This window comes from Dipodomys spectabilis, unplaced genomic scaffold (assembly GCF_019054845.1).
Source record: "Dipodomys spectabilis isolate Male_0828 unplaced genomic scaffold, ASM1905484v1 ptg000043l, whole genome shotgun sequence".
Classification (NCBI taxonomy): domain Eukaryota; kingdom Metazoa; phylum Chordata; class Mammalia; order Rodentia; family Heteromyidae; genus Dipodomys; species Dipodomys spectabilis.
In genome coordinates this window covers 15,727,920-15,745,595 of record NW_024870720.1, presented here as the reverse complement: position 1 = coordinate 15,745,595, position 17,676 = coordinate 15,727,920, and the positions used below count along the sequence as shown (strand labels likewise).

The 17,676-nt window shown below is 40.4% G+C and overlaps 1 protein-coding gene across 2 annotated transcripts in view; it reads left to right on the top strand.

Annotated features, from left to right (window-relative positions):
* Positions 1 to 17,676, top strand: part of Kdr (kinase insert domain receptor) — a 45,518-nt gene that overhangs the window by 4,228 nt on the left and 23,614 nt on the right. For both annotated transcript variants that reach the window (XM_042678072.1, XM_042678071.1), the window contains exons 3-15: positions 2,298 to 2,494; positions 5,479 to 5,609; positions 5,819 to 5,987; positions 6,558 to 6,697; positions 7,325 to 7,508; positions 8,822 to 8,936; positions 9,024 to 9,187; positions 11,406 to 11,562; positions 12,432 to 12,555; positions 13,187 to 13,295; positions 13,702 to 14,043; positions 15,622 to 15,768; positions 16,363 to 16,494. In XM_042678072.1, the coding sequence (XP_042534006.1) occupies positions 2,298 to 2,494; positions 5,479 to 5,609; positions 5,819 to 5,987; positions 6,558 to 6,697; positions 7,325 to 7,508; positions 8,822 to 8,936; positions 9,024 to 9,187; positions 11,406 to 11,562; positions 12,432 to 12,555; positions 13,187 to 13,295; positions 13,702 to 14,043; positions 15,622 to 15,768; positions 16,363 to 16,494 (2,111 nt within the window). The remainder of the gene's footprint in view (positions 1 to 2,297; positions 2,495 to 5,478; positions 5,610 to 5,818; positions 5,988 to 6,557; positions 6,698 to 7,324; positions 7,509 to 8,821; positions 8,937 to 9,023; positions 9,188 to 11,405; positions 11,563 to 12,431; positions 12,556 to 13,186; positions 13,296 to 13,701; positions 14,044 to 15,621; positions 15,769 to 16,362; positions 16,495 to 17,676) is intronic.

The window sequence follows — 17,676 nt, the reverse complement described above, 5'->3', positions numbered from 1 at the left end:
GTCCATGTACATCACACCCACATAGCACTAGCATACAATGGACAAGAAATAAATGCAGTTGAGGACATACTAATAAAGTTGAAGATTTAAGTCAATTTATTTGACTTAGAATGGCTTTTGGGCATCCTTTTAGCCCTTCATAAAAACCTCATTTCATGGTAAATTCTGAGTGTTGTAGCAATTCAATTTATCCAGGAGTTCTACTGAGTGAATGGCCTGCCTACACAGGCTTGCTCCCAGGCTCCACTTTGATGTTCTGAGATGACTATTTTCTCACTTGCCCCCAAGAGGTCATCTATTGATTTGTGATTTTACAAGAATAGGCTGTTAGCTGCTAGTGGCTAGTGGCTTATACTTATAATCCTAGCTGAGATCCGTGGGTCACAGTTCAGAGTCAGCTCAGGCAGTCATATTCAAGAGACTTTTATCTCCAACTTACCAGCAAAAAGTCAGAAGTGGAGGCATGCCTCAAGTGGTAGAGAGCCAGCTATTAGTGAAGTCATGAGACCCTGAGTTCAAACCTCACTACTAGCAAAAAAAAAAAAAAAGAAAGAAAAGAAAAGAAAAGAAGAAGGAACAGGAGGAGGAGAATGAAAAATTGGGTGTGGACAAGGATAGCCAGTAGAGTTTGGGGTTGAATGTAGTGGTCATTCATGAAAGATCAAGAGGTTTCTGAGGAACAGAGAAGGTGTTGACTCAAGACCATGTTGTCTCTCCAAATGAGGGTTGGGATCCACAGAGGTTCTTGCCTGCTTACTGCCATTGCTTTATTCTGGAAGAATCAATACCAAGTGGTAAGCAGAATAGTGAAAATCTACTTTAGGTTGTGCTATGAAAGTCCCTGTTTATGGGGGTTCACTTATTAGGGGTAGATCACCATCCCCCAGCTCTTGGGAAGAAACCCAGAAGTGCTGGTTTTTTTTTTGTTTTTGTTTTATTTTTGTTTTTAGCTTGCTAGTTCCCAGTTGATTTCCCTTTTACCTATTCTCAGAATCTAAGGCTGCTTAAAACCCACAAAGATTCTATAGTCCCTTTTGAAACTTGGTAGAAACATTTCTTAGGTTTGGAACAAGGCAGGGAGCATGTTGAAAGTGACTTCAATGATCAGCTATAACTTCATGAAAATGTCGAGCACTTTGAATGGAGGGTCAATAACATTACAGTTTTCTTGGTATTGTCTCTCTTCTTTGAGGTCTTGTAGATCCATGCTCATTAAAAGTAATCTTTTTTAATGGGATCTTTACAAAGACCAACAGACAATTATTGAGAAGTTGTAACAGCATATGACAGAATGCCATGGACTCAGGTTCAGAAGTCACTCACAGAGTCCTGAGCTTTCTACTAATTCATTTTTCTATCCCCTCTCTCCTAGCCTCATCTCTTACTCTCCTGTTTACTCTCACTCTGCTCTAGTTAATCTGACTTCCTTGCTGTTCTCCTTATACCCCAGGTGTGCCTCTGCCCGGGGCCTTTGCATTTTCTGTCCCTTCTGCCAGGAACACTAGTCTGCTCAATATACTTGATGACCGGTGCCATCAAATCCCCTCCTTCTAGCACATTCCCCCCTTCTCTGTGCGTCTTTCATCCTTTTGAACCTTCCTTTTAAGTTGCATTAACTTCTGTGGTTAGACTGAGATTTCAGTGCAGACGACAGAAGCCAGGGCTTGAGCAATATGAGGCAAATGCTCTACCATTGAGCTACACTCCTAGACCTTAAGGCATTGCTTTTGTGTGTGTGTGTGTGTGTGTTTGTGTTGGTACTGAAGCTTGAACTCAGGATCTGGGTGCTTTCCTTTAGTTCTTTCTTCAACTCAGTATTGGCACTCTACTACTTGAGCCACAGCTCTACTTCTGGCTTTTTGGTGGTTAATTGGAGATAAGAGTCTCATGGACTTTGCTGCCTGGGCTGGCTTTGAACCACAGTTCTCAGATCATAGCCTACTGAGTAGTTAGGATTACTAGACACAAGCCACTGATGCTCGGCTTCAGGCATTGCTTCTTATTTGGTCACTGCTGTGGCTTTAGTTCTAAACAATGCTCAGTCCATAGTGGATGTTTGATGAGTACTTGTTGAAGAAATGAATGTGCGAGTTTTAGAAAGTGCAGGGCTTTCTCTCCAGCAGTAACTTCTGAGGCTGACCCCACAGCATTTGGTCATCTGTTGTCACAACTTGCCAGGATTAAATTGTCTGTTGAGTCACTTACATGACTTAGAGAACTAAACCTTCCGTTGTCTTAGAAGCCAGCCCTATGGTGTGGTCCTTCACATGAATACTTTCCTGGAATTAATTTTTCAGAGGACAGAGGGACTTGGACTGGCTTTGGCCCAACACTCAGAGTGGTTCTGAGGAAAGGGTGGAGGTGACCGAGTGCAGCGACAGCATCTTCTGTAAGACACTCACCATTCCCAAAGTGGTCGGAAATGATACCGGAGCCTACAAGTGCTTCTACCGAGACACCGACGTGGCCTCTGTTGTGTATGTCTATGTTCAAGGTAAGTGGTAGAAGAGAATGCATTTCCCATGGCCACTTAACCAGTCCTAAAACACAATAGGCACAAAGAAGAATCCTGCCCAACAAAAGGGCTGCTCAAAGACAAGGGCTGTTGGCCAAACGGAATATACAAAATACTTCCTCCCCTCCCCCAGGCTTCCTCAGAAATGACTCATGGATGGTTCTGGAGGACGTCTGTCCCTGGAGGATGTCTATGGCTCAGTTAGTTGGGCTCTAATCTTTTCTCTGTGGTAAATCAGCGATCCTTCATTGGCTGTGGAGACTCACAAAAAACCTTCTGGTCTTTGAGGTGGGGTGGCGGGGGCCGGGGGCGACACCAACACCAACAACCTTGAAATCTTTGAAATCAAGGAAGATGTGGGGGGGGGGGGGAGAGTAAATTATAGAGAGGTTTCTGTGGTGAGATATGTTATCTGCAAAAGGGTGAGAGGTTTGTGAAAGAATGCATAGGAAACCAGCCAAGGACTCTGGAGGGTTTTTTTTTGTTGTTGTTTTATGTATTTTGTATAGAATCTTTCCTTTTCCTACTTACACTTAATAAAAATATTTTTTCTCATTCATTTGCAAACACTGTATTTCCAAAGGACCCTGAGAGATGACATTTCTTGTCTTTGTGACCCAGTATGGCTTGCAATCTAAAACTCACACCAGAAAGACCAACTTAAAATTCACATAATGTTACACATAGTCAGTATTTATAATATGAATTATGCTTTCTTTAATATTTTGAATGTCATACACTATTTTTTAAGCATAGTGTCGGACACTATGTTTTAAAGGCTGGAGGTGTGTCTCAAGTGGTAGAGCACTTGCCTCAAGGATCAGACCCTGAGTAAAAGCCCCCGTTTTAATGAATGAGATTACCTATAATTATACCTGTACAATTTTGAAGCGTGTATGGGCTGCCTCATATTTTGCTTGGCTATCTGACTTTTCTTATCAGCAAAGGGTGGATTTTTAGAGATATTTTATTTATCTGTTTATATGAAACTTTGCATTCCAGATGTAAGACTTACTTTTTGTTGTTGTTGTTCCCAGAAGCAAGTTTTAAGGGACAGGAATGTTATCAGTTGTGGAGATGTGCTGGCATACCTCTACTTACATGTCAGTGGTGTCATTCCAGTGCGTGGAAAAGTGGGGGTAGACCATCCCAATAACCTGTGTCTCTCTTGAATTGCACAATGGTTGGGGATGAGTTTTGCTCAGGGTATGCACAGTCCAAGACAGAATTCCATGCCCTCCTCCTTCCCTTCTCCCCCCCCCCCCTGCCCCCGTAGGATTTGAAAGAGACAAGGGCTCAGATCGTAGAGAATTTCTGGCCCCTTTTGATCTGGCAGTCTTGGGAGAGGAGGCTTTCTTAGAAGATTGCAAGGATTTCCTGCTTTTAGCCTGCCTGGAAATACTACAAGATGAACCTCTCCCATAATATCTCGTTACTTCCTTCTCCTCCAGTCAGGAAACCTGGAGACATGTGAAAATTCATTTTGCCACTTACAGTAAACATTTTATTTTGAGAGCATGGGTGGCTGTTTGGGTTCCTTTTGTTTACTTCCCTTTTAGGGCTATAGAAATAGAACGGATTTACTGAATAGCTTTAGTCTTATGTCAAAGGGTTAATTTAGCTTCCAAAGGTTCTCTCTGTAGGCAAGTTATATAATATTCCATAACATGTGGATGAAAGGTAGGCAGCATGAAGAAGTGACAATATCTGGCACTGCTTATTTCTCTTGTCGTTGCCTTGGATGCACCATTAAATTCTGCTTCCTGTTGCAGCTCAGTATTCTAAGCTGAGCTATCCAAGGTTTTGGACATGAAGTTTAACAATGGGAAAGAAAACACTAAATGTAGTATTCCCTGCAGACAGGTCTTTTAATGTCCCTCTCTACCCCGCTGCCCCCATCCCCACCTAACTTCCTTAGTCTTTTGACCCTGTTCTCTCCAGCAATGGATGGAGCCAGGAAGTGGGCTCTGGTCTCGGAAGATAATGGCTATGGCATGTGGTGGGCTAGATTGGCTGCTTTTCCGTGCTTTCCAGCTGGGAAGGAAATCAAACTTTTGCTGTTGCAGGGAATTAGCTGCTTTTCTTCCCTTTGGTTTAATTAACTCTTTCTTCACCTTTGAAAATACTCCATCAGATAGGTGGGGAATAGCCAGATGAAATGTTATCTTGTTTTATCTCTGAGATTTCTAGCATGATGCCACACCACACCATTTCTATCTTTGGGGATTTAAGTGTGTTTCCAGCAGCATGCTAACATTATAAGAATAATGATTGAGTGACAGTAAAATCTCTTTAGTTTCCTTCTCAGTCTTTGGTAGTGTGGCTTTTCAAATATTTGTTGTTGGAGATATTAATAATGGCATAATCTTTAAATGTGGTCATGAATATTGTTTTTATAAAGCCACTTCTCTGCAGTCTTCACACTCTTAAAATGCCATATAATAAATTCTCATGAGTAATTGAATTCAGAAATTATTAGTTTTCATTTAAAGATCATAATTTGTTTTCATAGTATTTTCATTAGTTGTCCAAGGAGAAGATGAATTTTTTAAAATTGCAAAACTCATTGGCTTAGTGTATAAACTTCATTTTAATTTTAAAATAAGTATGTTTCTTCATTTTGACAAAAACATAGTATTCTGTTAAAATGTGAAACTTCTTAAAATAGATTCATCTTGCTGCTGATGCTCTTTGTGAAAGAAGACCATCTCATTCTGGGAATTGTCTTTAATATTCTCTGCCTGTCTGACTTGTTCTCTCTCTCTCTCTCTTACACACAGACACACACACATGCACACACGTGTGCACCATTGGAACAGATAGATGCCTATAGACTCATTTGTGGATGCTTTTGCCTGTGAAAGACATCAGTTTCAATTACTTACTTCCTTAGCATTTATGAGCTTGAAAGATGGCTTTCTCTTATGTCAGCAACTCACTGGTGAAAGTCTTTTTTCTTCTAGATTACAGATCACCATTCATTGCTTCTGTCAGTGATCAACACGGAGTAGTGTACATCACTGAAAACAAAAACAAAACTGTGGTGATTCCATGTCGTGGGTCCGTTTCAAACCTCAATGTGTCACTTTGTGCGGTGAGTTTCATTTTTCTATCATCTCTCAAATCTGCATGATTTTGAGTGACTGTGAAAATGGGTAGCCTGTTTCCAATATCATATGCACTATAGACTGTAAAGATTCTTTAGGAAGTGTTAAAATGACAGAGCATAAAACCAGCTTGCACTGTTCAAAATAATCTATCTCCTATAATGATCACTATCATGATGTTTCTTTTGTTATCCAGAGGTACCCAGAAAAGAGATTCATTCCTGATGGAAATCGAATTTCCTGGGACAGTGAGACTGGCTTTACTATTCCCAGTTACATGATCAGCTATGCTGGCATGGTCTTCTGTGAAGCAAAAATTAATGATGAAAGTTATCAGTCTATTATGTACATCGTTGTGGTTGTAGGTAAGAAGATATTTCCTTCCTATATTGTTAATACCAGACAGGACAGAGTGGCTTTCTACATGGAGATCTGGAGATTGAGGTGTAGGGTGAAAGAAGGATATTAAAAATATATTAACTCAGGATATGGGGCAGGACAATTAATTGCATCTATTTTTTTTTACCAAGTAAATAGATGCACAATGGAGTTTTTTCTCTTTCCTTGCTGAGACCAAGGATGGAAAAGAATATTATCCTATGTGTCCATTTTATGAAAAAATTAATATAGCATTGCCTGGTTTCAGCTCTTTGAATTGGAACTATTTTCTGGAAAGTTAAGCAGTTTAGTAAAACTGACCCCATTGGCCCAGACTTTTCTACCCACTGGGCTACAACATCTTTGAGAACCCTGAAGGTAGTGATAAAAATGCCAAACTCTTGGTAGACTTTTTTCCCTCCTGAAAGCTACCAAGTATTGTTGAGGCCCTGAGGAGCAAATGATAACACATTTTGTATTGCTTAAAAAACAATTGTGCTAATTCATAGGTTTCTTTTCTGTTTCCATTTATTTCTTTTTCTATTTGCTTTCTCCAGGATACAGGATTTATGATGTGGTTCTGAGTCCTCCTCATGGAATTGAACTGTCTGTTGGAGAGAAGCTTGTCTTGAATTGTACAGCCAGAACAGAGCTAAATGTAGGGCTTGACTTCAACTGGGAGTATCCTTCTTCAAAGGTAACACTAGCAATTCAAGGCCAGACCTCTAAATTCTTTGAAAGTAAATCCCAATAAAATTTGCTTAAGAATCCTCTTGACTTGATAAAATATAAAGTCATTCGCACACACACACACACACACACACACACACACACACACACACACACACACACACAGGCTTTAGGAAGTTTGTAGACTATAAGCAGCAATCTAGAAAAAAAGATTCAGTGCTAGTAGCTCTGCCACCACACTGTGAATATCGGTTTTCTCTAGATGGTTACATCTTTCCATATTGTGTTACTTCTCTGTTTTCAACAGCCCTTGATCTACAATATTTTCCCTATAAGGAATTTTCTTTTTAAAAGGAGGCTCAAGGTACACATCTCCTGAAAAAGTGGTCATAGTGCTGTGTTTTCACAGACCATATCTATCTGATTCTCATCAAAAATTTAAAAAAATCCTAATTCACTTGCTTTCATTTATGTATCCTGAATGCAAATAGACTTGTTGCTTACAGAATGTTAAAAGTCCCTGCTACTAACATTAATTAGTGTTCATCAAGAGACAGGATTTTATTTATCTGGAAGTTATTGGATAAAGTGGTGTTGGCTTGGGAAGTTCAATTTAGTGCCTTTTTCTTTTAAGCATCAGCATCAGCATAGGAGAATTGTAAATCGCGACCTAAAACCACCACCTGGCACTGTGATGAAGAAATTTTTGAGCACCTTGACGATAGATAGTGTATCCCGGAGTGACCAAGGGTGGTACAACTGTACAGCATCCAGTGGACTAATGACCAAGAAGAACAGCACATTTGTCCGAGTCTATGGTAAGTTACGTCTGCCTCTTTGGAAATCATTCTGTGCCTGGACAAGTGAGATGACAAATTTAGGCCATCTTACTCATTTAGAAGATGCTTTTGAGAAAAGACACATGACCTAAAAGTCAAGAACATAAGCTTTAGGGTCAGGAGCTTAGGTTTAAAAAATCCCAACTTTAATTGTAACCCCTCTGTACAGTATGTTCACAAATAAAATGAAATAAAAAAAAATAAAAAATCCCAACTTTAAACTAAAATTATATACTTTCCTCAACACTAAATATTATCTTAAGTTGTTGCTGAAATTTTAATTGTTACTATACCAAGTACAGTGTTCCTCTCTCGGGTGGTTTGAACATTTCATTGTACTGTAATGCTGAAAAGCATGCTTGAATAAGTACAAACTTTGCAACTTGGGGCAATTCAGATTCAACCACTTTCTGAGGGGTTCATTCATATAAATCACCTAATGATTCACTTTCTCCGTTGTATCCATAGAAATGTCTCAGTTGCAGTAATTTGTATAGATCTATAGATCTCTTTTTATCAGCTTTAGTAAGGATTTTAGGTTTCATTGATGAGAATGCATAAGAGACAGGCAGGCTCTGGCTTATGATGTTTTAGAATTACTCAGTACTTTCTAGGGAATACTTTAAAGAAGTCAGGGCAGGAGGGAGACCAGTCAAGAGGCTAATTGCTTCCAGGAGAGTCAAAGTGGAGGTATTAAGAAGTGATCTGATTCTGGATCTTCTTTGAAGGTGTAATCAGCACGACATTCTGAGGGGTATAAGAAGAAAAGGAGTAGAAGATGATCAAGAGTAGAAGGTGATTAGCATCAACTGTTGAGAGAAGACAGAGGAAAGACGAGGATTTGGGAAACAGTATTGAATATGTCCATTTAAAGATGCCCATTACACATCCCAATTGGAATATTTAAGACACAAACCTGAAACCCAAAGAAGTCAGGGCAAGAGACACTGAGGAGGTGAGGGAACTGGTATTTTAAGCCTAAAGCTAGAATAGCATAGAGACAAATAAAGGGTTCTGACAACTGAGTGCTGGGCACAATAACTTGTGGAGAGCCTTGTGGGTGCTGAAGAGTCTCTGTGATCATTGGTGACTTAGAGAAAGCTGCACAGAAGAGGTTCCCTAGCCTGTGCGAGGACACTTAGGAAAGAGGAATGACAATGCAAAACCAAGAGAAAAGTGACGATGTGACCTCTAGGAGAAGACGATACTAGAAACAAGAAACAAAACCAAAAAGCCATTTACTGTAAGGTGACATTTACAAGCATCATTGCTTTTATTTTATTTTCTTCTAGCGAAACCTTTCGTTGCTTTTGGTAGTGGTATGGAATCTTTGGTGGAAGCCATAGTGGGAGACCGTGTCAGAATCCCTGTGAAGTACCTGGGTTACCCAACCCCTGAAATCAAATGGTAATTATGGGAAGCAAAGGCAAAGCATTGTTTCACATGAGAGCACAACTTTTGCATTGCATTGATTCCTTGGATTTCCTCCCCTAGGTATAAAAATGGAAGACCCATTGAGTCCAATTACACGATCAAAGTGGGCCATGTACTGACAATTATGGAAGCAAGTGAAAAAGACACAGGAAATTACACCATCATCCTTACCAATCCTATTTCCAAAGAAAGGCAGAGCCACATGGTCTCTGTGGTTGTGAATGGTGAGTCCATTTGATCTCCTTCCTCTCAAGCTTTTATTAGGGCTAGTACGATTAAGTCCTTCTAAGCTACCAACCTCTCATTCATTTGCCTCCTGCTGGCTTCCTTTCCCACATCATAACTGGATCAGTGCATAAAAATGGGAAAAATGATCTAAGAGACAAGAGTAGAAATGAGATATTGAATGGGGTGCCCTGGCCATGTTTCCTTAAAACACCATAGAAATAGGCAGTGTGGCAGTCAGATGCCAAATGAAAGTAGAAGGTACCAATAACCAAATTCTGGGCATTGATTGTCTACGGAGTCAGCTGTCAAGCTCTCTCTTTGTTCTTGTGGCATGGGATTGAACACCTGGTATGCAGATGTTTCAGACTCTTCACTTTGCATTTTGTGAGAAGTGTTAGTTTGATGCTGTAGTTAGTGTGTCAACTACAACTAGAGACACACAGGCAGATCCTGTCTCAGAAGGCCTTTGCACGTGGACATGGTTGGCGTGCTTAGAGTCCAAGATCTGCCTCTGAGCCTGTGAAGGAAAGAGAATAAGCTTTTGATTTAAGGATGAACTACTTTTTTTTCAAAGTGAAAGACCTAAATAAGTATTTGAGGTGGGGGAAGAAGAGTGCCATGGGTCAAGGGAATGTGGGAGAGGAAAAAGTGATATAAAACATGTCTTCATTGCAGGGCTTCTGGAAATCTTTAATATGCTAATGACTATTGCCAGTTTCCAGGGAGAGAGACAGAATATTCAAGATTTGACAAACTTATCTGATGGGAGAACTTTTTCCCTTGAGTAAATCCATTAATATCTTGCTGCAGTTTGAGAAATGCTCCTTTGTTGTGTTCCCTACTGGCACGGCACATTAAAACTTCAAGATAGTCTCTCAAGACATTAAGCCACTCCCTATATGTCCTGATACTCCTCTGTGTGTCTGCTGGACCTGGCTTCATTTCTTTCTTCAGAGAGTATTTTAAAGATAACAGGCTCTGAAGAGGTTGCTTAGAAGGATGAGTGTCCAAGGTATATGGGAAAGGGGAGAGACTGGAAAGTTAGTAAGTAGGATGAGAGAAGGAAAGGATCAAGCCATGAGAACAGCAAAATAGACATCGAATAACTCCCTTTTTAGCACTTCATGAAGTCAACAAGCATCTAATTCACCACAACATTTACTCTGTTGTATGAGGTAAATACAAAAGTGAAGTCAGGTTCTGAATGTACAAAGGAAGGTGTAAATCTGTATAGAACACATTCCTGTGGCTATTAGCCTTGACATGCTCTCTCTCTCTCTCTCTCTCTCTCTGTCTGTCTGAGAGAAGCTTGAGGTTGACAGCAGTAAAATAATAGTTTTGTGTAGGGACTTTTGAACTAAAAGAAGAGGAGGAGGAAAGAGGGAAAGAAGGAAGGGAGAAAGGAAAGGAAAGAAGAAAAGGGAAGGAAGAGGCAGAGGGAGAGTGAAGAGGTGTATTCCACAAGGACTCATGCCTTCCTTTGTATGTAGTGGTTGAGTAGTGTTTGCATTCAGAAATCAGTGTGTGGGTTTGTCTGAGGTCAAGCCACATACTAAGTGAGTGACCTTGGATTGGCTCCTTAAGTTTTTTGTTTCATTCTTTTCATATGCTAAGTGGGCATAATAAATGTGGTTGTGAAGATGAAATGCATGAATCACGATAATATCTAAAACAGTGTTTGGTGCATAATTGTAATGTCTTTATTCCAACACGAGGGAGATTAGAAGAGAGAAAGAATGACCTCTATGTGGAGGCATGAGATGTGAGGCTTGCATAACATCACTCAGTTTATTTGTTTTTATTATTATCAACTTCTTATTATTATTGGTTCTGAAATCTCTTATTTACAAGTCCAGATATTTTATTTATTTATTTTTTTTGGTCTGTTGGCCTGGGCACTGTCCCTCAGCTCAATGCTCAAGGCTAGTGTTCTAGCACTTGAGCCACAGCGCCACTTCTGGATTTTTCTGCTTACGTGGTGCTGAGGAATCGAACCCAGGGCCTCATGCATGCGAGGCAAGCACTCTACCACTGAGCCACCTTCCCAGCCCATGTCCAGATTTTTTTTTTTTTTTTCATGTCCAGATTTTTTTAGTGAAAGAAAGTGGGTGTAAAAACAAGGAGCTTTAAAATGTCAGCTCTGGTTGCTGAAAGCCTCTTCGTTCATTCCTCAAAGCCGATTGGCAATTTAGAAGTTGTCTTTCCTGTCTCCAGTCCCACCCCAGATTGGTGAGAAAGCTCTGATCTCTCCCATGGATTCCTACCAATATGGCACCACGCAAACACTGACGTGCACAGTCTATGCCAACCCTCCCCCACATCATATCTACTGGTACTGGCAGTTGGAGAAAGAGTGCTCCTACAAGTCCAGGTGAGGAGGATCATGAAGTCTGCTGCTCTTGACATTTCTGCACTCTTATAGTCATGCCATATTGCAACTCCATTCTAAGCCAAGAAGGCCCTGCCTAAAAGTGGATACTAAGTGGTGCTTGGCTTTGTATCTAGGTTGTAGCACACATCTTTAGTTGGGATATCCCATTGTGTCCCTGGCAAGCTCTTTCTTCTTAGGTGGCTCCTTGGCATATACTTCTTCCAAACAGGTTATTCATTAATTTACTAATTGTCAGCCTGTGGGTTTTTCTTCTTCTACAAATCAGCTGGAAACTAGCACACTGATCTTTCTTATCTGTGAGAAGGCCCATCTCTTAGAGGAAGTGCTGATGGATGGGAGGCAGTGATAACCTAGCCCAGCCCTCAGAGTCTCAGGCTAGGCTTATCAAGTTCTAACACAAGTCCAGACATCCTTAGGGAAAACAACAACCACCCTCACCACCCCCAAGAAGTCCACTTCCTGTTGTTGTTTTTGAAATGACCACTATTAGTTTCTGACTATTTCCTACACAAAGGCCACGGGTCCAGAGAAATGACTTTCAGAAGCCTAGTGACTTCTAAGTTTCCTTACTTTCCTTTGAACTAAATAAACTTGAATTGTCTTGTCGATCCAATTTATGAATGGAAGTTTGTTCCTAAAATAGCTGCTTCCCTCCTGTATCCTGAATGAAATCTACCTAGGACTTTTCCCCTCCTTATTGAGGCCTATTTTTAATTGGCGCCAAGTCTTGTTAAGTGGTAGGCTATCCTGAAAATTATTTCTAAGAACATAATAAACAAAGCCTGACCCATGGAACCCAATTTGAATTAAAGACAAGTCATAACCTGATGTTGCACCCTCTCTTGTAGCCATACTCTTTCAATGACAAACTCGTATACTTGTAATGAATGGAGAAATGTGGAAGATTTCCAGGGAGGAAATAAAATTGAAGTCAAGAAAAATCAATATGCCCTAATTGAAGGAAAAAACAAAGTGAGTGTCAAGTTCTTTCATTTGGAAAATTTATCTCTATTTCCCTCTCTTTGTGGAAGTATGGTCTATTAGTATATGAGGCATATTGGAGATTAATAATCAAATAGATTGGATAATAGAATACTAGCACTGTAAGTCAGTTTGAAAGCACCATTGACTCTCAGCAGTGCCCATTAGATTACTAAGAGTTTCTCAGAGAGAATAACACATGGATGCATTTTATGTCTACATCCACTGTAAGTTAATTCTGATTCTATAAACATCAGAAAAATGTGCATCAGTGCCCATTAGATTACTAAGAGTTTATCAGAGAAGAATAACACATGTATGCATTTTATGTCTACATCCACTGTAAGTTAATTCTGATTCTATAAACATCAGAAAAATGTGCATCATGTTATTGTATTAAATCACAGTATTAATCTGATGATTTCTCAAAACACTTCTTGGATATTGTGTGAGCTACATACCAAACTGATTAGAATTGTGAATTTGAGGGTGGTCAGTGTGGGAATGTGACTGAAGTGCAGTAGAGGTCACAGAAATTGTGGGGACTGCTCAGTTTTAGTCTGAATGCATATACAAGAATACAGACTAGGTTTTTTAATAACCTAAGTTTTTTCCCCCCCAGACTGTGAGTACTCTTGTCATCCAAGCTGCAAATGTTTCAGCTTTGTACAAATGTGAAGCCATCAACAGAGCTGGGAAAGGAGAGAGGGTGATCTCTTTCCACGTGACCAGTGAGTACTCTTCTCTGGAGGATGGGATGGGTCCTTCACAAAGTATGTCTGAGCTCTGAAATGCTCTTGTGTCCTTGCCATTGATATGAGTGGCATGGCCCAGTGGAAGAAGTTGGTTTATTAATGGTGATGATTTTGTGCATAAATGAAAATTGCTCAGATACCTCTTGGGCTTATGTGAAATCAGTTCATAAACCTTCACTAAAGAGAGAATGGTTTCATGCATGCTTTAAGCCCCAAGACATTCTGGAATCTCAACCATCCAGTTCGCTGTCTCCTTATAGTAAATGATCATACTATTAGAACTCTGCTTGTTTGTATTATGTAGCAGCCTGAAGGCAACAAGAAGATGATAGTGTACCATCTGAGGTAAAATCATCCTCTAACACTGGGCTTTACATTTCAGAGGGACCTGAAATTACTTTACAACCTGCTACCCAGCCCACCGAGCAGGAGCGTGTGTCTCTGTGGTGTACTGCGGACAGGACTATGTTTGAGAACCTCACATGGTACAAGCTAGGCCCTCAGGTTCTACCGACCCACACAGGAGAGCTGCTCACACCTATTTGCAAGAACTTGGATGCTCTTTGGAGACTGAATGCCACCATGTTCTCTAACAACACAAGTGATAATTTGGTTATGGAGTTCCAGAATGCAACCTTGCGGGACCAAGGAGACTATGTCTGTTCTGCTCAAGACCGGAAGACCAGGAAGAGACATTGCGTGGTCAGGCAGCTCATCATCTTAGGTAAGGGAGGCAACTCTGGATCAGGCAATTGGCATGCTGTAAATAGATCGTGTAAATAGGTGCTCTGTGAAAAGTTGTACTGCCTGGGAGCTTATGCAGTAAGCTAGTACACATTCATGCAGGGAATGCTCTGGAGGAAGAAGGAAGCTAACATTGGTGAATTGGTATGTTAAAAAAGCAAATAGCGTGATTCTGCTAAACCTCTATGATGAGCTCACTCACTAGTATGTGCAAGAAGGGGTCAGTTCTCTGCTTTGTTCTTGGACATTGATTGATGTAAGTCTACCCATTGTGGGATATCTACTGGGAGAGAAGACGGTGCCAGAAGTTCGCAGTGATGGATGGGATGAGAACACAGGCAAGCATTGGGTACTATGAGGTCTCTATGTCCATGTGCACTGGGATTGGTTTCTGTTTTGCTTCATGCTGTAGGCTCTGATCAGAGAACATACCAGTATTCAGAGGTGCTCAGTGAAATGCCTGCTGTATGGGCAGAATGATGGAGGGATGGGTTTAGGACCTAAAGGACCCATAAGGGATGTTGTACCCACTCTCCATGCCTCTGAGTGCATCCCACATGGTCCTAAGTAGCTATGTTTTTCTATTTTATATGAAGAGTGTCATAAGGTTCAGTGCATTTACACTCAGATTGTATGAGTAGTGCCTTGCTCAGGGCTTTGGCATATTTTAGGAAGTATCTGCAGACGCTAACATAAGACTTGATTCTTTAAAGACTCAGGTGATAGAAGTAAAAGTGTCCAAGTGTATTTCTGTATCTCTGGCTTTCCTGAAATCTGTCTTGGTTGTGTTTTGGTGGAAATTGGACTAGTTTTAGACTCATCAGATTCCATTATTATTTCATCTATTTACTAAGTTATAAGGAATCTGAAAAGCTGTTTGATCCCCTGAACTGTAAGTTATTTTATGTAAAAATAAGGCTAATATAGCCTGGCTATTCATTACATACAACTGAGTGAATAACAAAACGAGTATATGTGAGTTTTGTGAAAGTTATCAAATAAATACAGAGCATTCTTTCATTAAAGTCTGGCAAACTTAGCAGGAAGACCTGTTGGCTTGGACTTTTTTTTTGGGGGGGGGGCCTGGGCACTGTCCCTCAGCTCTTCAGCTCAAGGCGAGTGCTCTACCACTTGAGCCACAGCACCACTTCCGGCCTTTTTTTTTTCCTGCTTATGTGGTGCTGAGGAATTGAACCCAGGGCCTTGTGCATGCAAGGCAAGTGCTCTACCACTGAGCCACCTTCCCAGCCCTGGCTTGGACTTTTATGAGAGGACAATTTCCCCCCCGCCCCGCCCTCCCGGAATAAGATCTATAAGCGTGACCCTGAGCCTTTATTTCATGTCTTTTCAGCAGGATCACTGATGTTAATACATTAAGACATCCAATAATGTGTCAGAACTGTTCTTACTCATTTTATTTGACTTAGTGACCAACAACATTAAGGTCAGCCTAGTAAACTGATAGGTTGAAATTTACACTTTCTAGCTGTTTACAGATATGAAAACCATTCCACTAGTTATAGCTACAGTTTCTGTGCTTTCTTTTTTGTATCTGCAGAGCGCATGGCTCCCATGATCACAGGAAACCTAGAGAATCAGACGACGACTATTGGCGAGACCATCGAAGTTGCCTGTACAGCATCTGGGAACCCCCCTCCACAGATCACCTGGTTTAAAGATAATGACACACTAGTAGAAGATTCAGGTGAATAGAACCTGTCCATCTCTTTGGATGTAGAGTTTCCCTAGGGAATGTGTGATATAAACATTTATTGTATTTCTTGATTGGTTTAAAAAGGAGACACAAAGCAGTATTCATGTGAAATGTCTGACTCATTTCCTAGACTTGGAAGCAGAGTATTTGGAGTCTTCTTGAGTTTTCATAGAAGCTTCATGGGAGATCAGTCAATAGTCAAGGCTATGTGTCATGCCACTTTGGAGTTAGATAACAGCACAAAATGAAGGGCAGCTGTTGCGTTAAAAACAAAAAGCACCTGTGGCTCACGCCTGTAATCCTAGCTACCCAGGAGGCTGAGATTTGAGGATTGCGGTTCAAAGCCAGCCCGGGCAGGAAAGTTCGTGAGACTCTCACCTCCAATTAACCACCAGAAACCAGAAGTGGTGCTGTGGTTTAAGTGGTAGAGCACTTGCTTTGAGCTGAAGAGCTCAGGGACAGTGCCTAGACCCAGAATTCAAGCTCCATGACCAACCAAAAACAACAACAACAAAGTATTCCTGAAAATCTCCACAAATTGCATCATTAGAACAAAAAGCACCCTCACTGCCTTTCCTCTCTTAGGTATAATATTAAAAGACGGGAACCGTAACCTGACTATCCGCAGAGTGAGGAAGGAGGATGGAGGCCTCTACACCTGCCAGGCCTGTAATGTGCTGGGATGTGCAAGAGTGGAAACGTTTTTCATAATACAAGGTCAGTGTGATGGCATAAGCACATCAGATGACTTTTAGTTTGGATCTTTCATGTACTCACATACTTGGGTTAGATATAGTGGATGATAATATATATATGTATATACATTACATATATATGTATACATTATATATGTATATATATTACATATATATGTATATATTACACATATATATTCACCTGGGCAGGTGAATCATGGCATTTGTTATATATGGACTGCACCCTCCTACTCCCCCCCAGCCTTTGTTCTTGGGTTGTGCTACTTTCCCCTTACTTTGCTACATGTTTATAGTTAAGTTGGTTTTACTTGTATGATTCATATTTAGGGGAAAAAGGAAAACACCTTTAAGATTTGTTTCAACTCCTTCTATAAATAAAAATAATAAATGAAGTGGCAGAATAAAATGTATGTTTTATTAAGTAGTTGTACAAAGGGGCTTCAGTTTCAGAATTCAGTGATGAGTACATTGCATTTTGATCAATGTTCACCCCTTCCATTGCTCTCTCTCATCTTTCCCCATCCATCCCTGCCCTCAAGTTAGGTAGTTCAGTTTGTATGTAATGTACATTGAATAAAAAGACTGTCTTTGCTCCGTTTGTGTGCTTCCCATCTCATGGCCTCCCTCCCACCCACAGAACATGTGGGTGATTTTTAAATATTCTTTGTACAGGCTAAGTATCTCTTATCCAAAGTACTTGGAATCAGAAATGTTTCAGATATTGTTATTTTTTTCAGATTTTGGAATATTTGCATATACGTTGTAGATATTTTTGGGTATCAGACAGGAGAGTAGGTGTAAACACAAAAATTCATTTGTTTCATGTAAACCTCATTTATACAGCCTGAAGGCACTTTTATACACTATTGTTAGGATGTCTGCATTTTGATCTTACACCAATCATCACATGAAGTCCCCTGTGGAACTTTGCACATGGGCTTCACAGCAGTGCTCAACGAATTCCTGATTTTGAGCATTTGGGTTTTGGATTTTTGGACTGGGATGCTCAAGGAGTATTTTGTACACCTTCTTCAATAAGAATATAATCTTCTAACTAGAAGACACAATGAATATTATTTTACTTCTGTTGGCAACACAATTCCTGTCTATGCAGTTTTCAAGGTGGGGACAATTCTTAGCCAGGTAAGACAGATATTCTCCCATCCTTGATTCTTTGGATGGC